The 5,316-nt window shown below is 35.9% G+C and overlaps 1 protein-coding gene across 1 annotated transcript in view; it reads left to right on the top strand.

Annotated features, from left to right (window-relative positions):
• Window positions 1-5,316, top strand: part of eml5 (EMAP like 5) — a 119,874-nt gene that overhangs the window by 47,266 nt on the left and 67,292 nt on the right. The window contains exon 3 of the mRNA XM_016543946.1: window positions 1,554-1,622. Coding sequence (XP_016399432.1) covers window positions 1,554-1,622 — 69 coding nt within the window. The remainder of the gene's footprint in view (window positions 1-1,553; window positions 1,623-5,316) is intronic.

Here is a 5,316-nt window from a genome sequence, read left to right as displayed (position 1 = left end):
TTTACTTAGCTATCTAAATGGGGACATTCCATAGGCGTAATGGTTTTTATACTGTAAAAACTCTATATTCTATTGCCCTACACCAACCCTACACCTAAACCTACCCCTTACAGGAAACTTTTTTACAATTTAACTTTACTTGTTTACTTTATTTTTATACCGGTTTTACAAATGAGGACGTCCCCAAAGGGAGGTTTTTGGAGATTTTGTCAGGTTTAGCTCACTTTTGGATACAAATTTGTCCCCAAAATATGGTTAAGTAGGTAAACACACACACACACACACACACACACAAACAAACAAACATACACACACACACACACACACCCCATTAGAAACGGCAGACAGGCAGTGCAATGTTTCTTCTGTCCTCTCATTATCTAGTGGACTTTCTTCGGTCCTTTAGTTTCAGTCAGGCTACACAGAGTAACTCATATGTTACAATCATACATTGCAAACAGACAGCCATAATCATGTTAGCAAGGAAGGCTTAGATTCAGGGAATCTGGGGATGCACTGAAATTAATTTAATTTAGCATAAATTAACACTGCAACTAAAGATGGCACATCCTTGGGGCCAAAACACACATTTGCACACACTTTCCCTGACTTTGTCTTTCATTTTCTTTACTGATTCCTCTGGCTCTGTAACACACACAAGTAGTTCAGACATATTAAATAGTACTTCATTATAAAATTACAGAATTTTCAGCATCATTACTCCAGTCTTCAGTGTCACATGATCCTTCAGAAATCAGTCTAACAGTCTGATTTGCTTCTCAAGAAACATTTATCATTATCAATGTTTGAAAACAGCTGTGCTGCTTAATATTTTTATGAAAACCATGATACATTTGTTTCAAGATTCTTTGATTACAGTTTTTTACGATTGCTTAAGCACAATTTTGAATACAATTTAGCAATCATGTGTTTGTGCACCTGATGGCTGTGTTTAACAGATTGGCTCATAGGTGTGGTAATTTGACAGTCAGTGCTTTGGAATTGCAAGGAAGTGACATCATGATATACTTCTGTGTCTGATGTATACAAGTGTGTTTAGTGTTTTGCAAATCACTGTGTGTAATGTTTTGCAAATAGTGTGAAGCTGACAATGTGCTTACAGTTGTGCAAATCTAGCCTTGTGTTTTGCTCCTTGAGTGTAAGGTTTTGCTAATTGTTGGAAAAGTTTAATTTTAGTGTGTAAGCAATCGTAAAAAACTGTAATAGAAAGTTCAAAAGAACAGCATTTATTTGAAATAGAAATCTTTTGTAACATTATAAATGTTGTTGCTGTCACTTTTGATCAATTTAATGCATCCTTCCTGCATTCTCATTTGTACTGCATTTGAGTGCACTAGTGCTAAACAAGCTTTCTGTCTTTGTTAGGAAATGAAAAATAGAGAAATTGTCCAACACGTCCTTATAATTCCAACCATGATTTTGAAATTACAGTATTTAAAAGGGCTTGAAGGCAACATACACGTCACTGAATTCTGAAAATACCTACTAATATAATAAATCATACTGTTATTGTCTTCCTCTGTTTCATAAAGATATTTGACATATCATGGGACCTGTATCAGCAAAGCAAGCTAGTGAGCTGTGGAGTCAAACATATCAAGGTACTGCCTTTTCTCTTTTTTGTATTCATTTTTCCTATTCCTATTTTGTTTTTGGCTTCAGATGAGTCTGTAATGAAATACACTTGTAATCTTGAACTTGTGAATGTCAATGTAAATTGCTGTTTGCACTTCATTGTAGTGAGTTCAGTGGGATATGCATACAAGAATGGAGACATAATTCACTAAAACATTTGTGAGGAATGGATTTGGAATGGATATCAGTTAACACTAAGCGATAGCCTTCGTTTCAGTGGAAGAGCTAGTTATAAAATTTGTTTTTGAGTAATTTGCTTCAGTTAATTATTTATAATACAACCAGGAACATGTATTAAGAGTAAATGGTCCATTTGATTTCATGTTAGGTTTAATTTCTCAAAAGCTATTCAATATTAAACACATAGTTTGCCTTTTACTGTCACTTAATCAAAGCCCAGTAAAAATCTTCAGCTACCTTTAAATAGTTGAAGTATAGTGCTGGTCTCCCTCTGTCTTTACTGTGAGATGGTTCAGATGGGATCAGAGAGTGTTCCACTGTTCTAAAGCCACATTGCAGAAGCCCCTTTCCAAAAAATGATCTTGCTGGCTGCCACCTGCATACATGCCTTGTATAAGCGGAAGTTCACACATACAACAACAAAGCGATTGAAAGCCGTTTTTTATAATAAGATTTCCAGCAACACAAACAGTGGTGACCATGAGTTTTGTGGTCATTTGTGGTCGACAAATTTGCAAAATGTTTAACTTCATGCAAATGAAAAGTGATACAAATTCGAGTATTAGGGAAAGTATTGGAGGTCACATGATCCTCGTCCTGTGTTATGCTGTAGTCAAGTGTAGGTGAGATAGGGAAGTTAAATAACAAAACTCACAGTGATCACTGACAAAAAGGTTGAATCTATTAAAAAAGAATTTGAAAAAAATTAGGCAGAGATTTGAACCTAGGTCTCGCTCACTAAATGAAAACTTTACTCCCAGACTACTGATTCTTATCATTAAAGGAAGAGTTCACACAAAAATTAAAATTCTGTCAACATTTACTCACTCTCACGTTGTTACGTAACTCACGTTACTTGCAATGTGTTACACCCAACATTGCTTGTAATACTGTTAGTTTGCTAGCTATTTATGTCTAGCCCACTTTTTGGTGTATGAAAGCACACTTTGAAGTATTCTTTAAGTAAACTAGTAGTTTTTGTACTGCAAGTATACCTGTAAGATTTCTTTAAGGGAATTTAACATCATAATTATAGTTTACAGACTTTCAGTCATCTTCGAAACACAAATGAAGATATTTTTAATATTCTCTCATCATTTTTGTCCATCCGTCGAAAGTCCACACAACCAAAATGTTAAGCTTTTATTCACATATAATAAACATTGATCAATGCACATACTTATAACTCATCAATTATGCTAAACAGAAGCTCAGATGTGCTTGCTTGAGATATGAGAACAAACCTCACTGGTTCTCACAGAAGCTCACACTTTCTTGTGTACCATGCTTGGTTTTCACACTTCAAACTAGCACGATTGAGCTTGCACTTACCATATTTGACGTGCTTCATGTTTGTGTGTTGATTCATATGGATTACTTTTATGATGTCTTCATGAACATCATTGAAGCTTCTTGATACAGTGCATTCTGGGATTGACTTCTACAAGAAATTGACAATAATTGTTCTTTAAATAATTGCTCTCTCTATGATTAGAGTCTCTTTCTCTCTCATCAGTTACCATTAAGTTTTGGCTTTAGGTTCCTGTCATGAAGTAATTCACAATCCTCATGGGCTATACCTTTTAATCTTTATTTCTGTCCCTCTCTCTTTCTCTTTATTTCTCTCTCACGACACCTTCTTCAGATGGCTGTGCATCCCCTATATCTCTTGCTGTGTCAGTATTTTTCTCTTACTATATCCCTCATTCTCTCATATAAGACACATCTTCATGTAGTTAGGACGGTGTAGCAGTTGTCCCACATAATTCCTGAGTCTTTACCCCCTCAACCATGTGACATCTGCTCCCCGGACCCGTGCTCACTTAGCGATTATGCACTCAATGCATGCCAGAGATTTAGCTCACTGTAATCCCCCCTTTTCTCTCTATCTCTCTTTGAGAGAGCCCCAGAGAAACTGAAAATCTCTGGTGCCAGATGAAAAGCTACATTTTGTGTGGTTCTTAAATTTCTTCAAGGCTTACTAAAGATGGTTCTTCATTTAAAAAAACTGGACATACTCTTCACGTTAAACACATGAGCATATTAACTGAAATTAAACCTCATAAGTGACTGATTTGGAACGCTCTACCAACCCTGACACACATGGTGCTCTTATATGAGATCACGCATGAACAGAACTGAACACACCTAAAAATAAATGATCAACTTCAAATAAGATTCAAACAATAAAACATGATAAAATAATACAATTAAATTAATGCTTGGTACAGGGGTCTGAATGTCTGTAATGAGTGATAAAGCTGTCTAGCACTAGTCTTGGAGGAATGTATTTTTTAATAAAATACGTAAAATTGTAAATGTATTATCACTGGATACATTTTAGCTGCTGGTATGCTTTTGTATTTTGTAGTCTCTTACAAAAAAGAAATTTAAGTGTGCTATTAGTATACTCGTGAAGATGAAAACAAAATGCCATCGAATCGTTTCTAAAGACAGTCAGAACCTTCAGAGGTGCATTCATATAATTCATTCATTCATATATTCATTTGTATAATTCCCTTGGCACTCTTTTAAAACTTCCCAGCTTTTACGCCATGTTTTCACTCAAAACGAAACTACTCTGCATGCTGTGTGCACGTGAGACTGTTACTGAAAACTGTGCTTTATGGTGGACAGTATTTATTTATCGTGAATTGTTCAAATCGCGGTAATCTAATACGGTTTTAATGATAATTGAAATATGAAATGGTAATACTAACCGTCTGGAATTTTATCATGATTTATCGTCAAACCGGTAATCGTTACATCCCTACTTACTATTAAACTAAAGATAGGGGAGAACACTTTTAGTATACAATTTGCCCTGTTTAATAAATCTGGCCCTGTAAGTATGATGTTAAATTCACTTTAAGAAAACTTACAGGTATACTTGCAGTATAAAGCTATTAAACTAGTAGGTTACCTAAAGAATACTTCAAAGTGTGCTTTCATAAACTAAAAAGTATATAGCTAGTAAACTAACAGTATACTTTACAAGTATACTACTAGTACTTTGATTTTAGAATACTTAAATATTCTTGGAAAATATATTTGACCTTAAATTAACTTGAAGTATACTTTTTTGCTAGGTGTGCTGCTTACAGGGGATTTAATTAACAATTTATACTAACAGACTTCGATATTAGCATGTTGCTACGCTAACGTCTCGGTTACGCATGTAACCCTTGTTCGCTGAAGGAGGGAACGGAGACGTCACATCGGTGACCGACGAATTGGGATCTCGCTTAGAGACGTTCCCTCCTTCAGGGAACGAGGGTTACATACGTAACCGAGACGTTCCCTTTCACAAATTGATTTTGAATTGGGATCCCTACCAAAGCGCCATGGATGCTGCCCCTTCAAGTGTCCTGTGCGAGCCGCCTGCGCCCCTTTTTGGTCAGGGCTCGCAACAAGAAGACCAGTCACCGTTGTCATAGCACTACCCACTCAGTGAGATTGGATAACACTGGGAAAACGTAC

Source organism: Sinocyclocheilus rhinocerous, unplaced genomic scaffold (genome assembly GCF_001515625.1).
Source record: "Sinocyclocheilus rhinocerous isolate Xijiao unplaced genomic scaffold, SAMN03320098_v1.1 scaffold1635, whole genome shotgun sequence".
In the NCBI taxonomy this organism is placed as follows: Eukaryota; Metazoa; Chordata; class Actinopteri; order Cypriniformes; family Cyprinidae; genus Sinocyclocheilus; species Sinocyclocheilus rhinocerous.
Note: the sequence above shows the minus strand (reverse complement) of the source record. Positions and strands in the feature narration are given on the sequence as shown.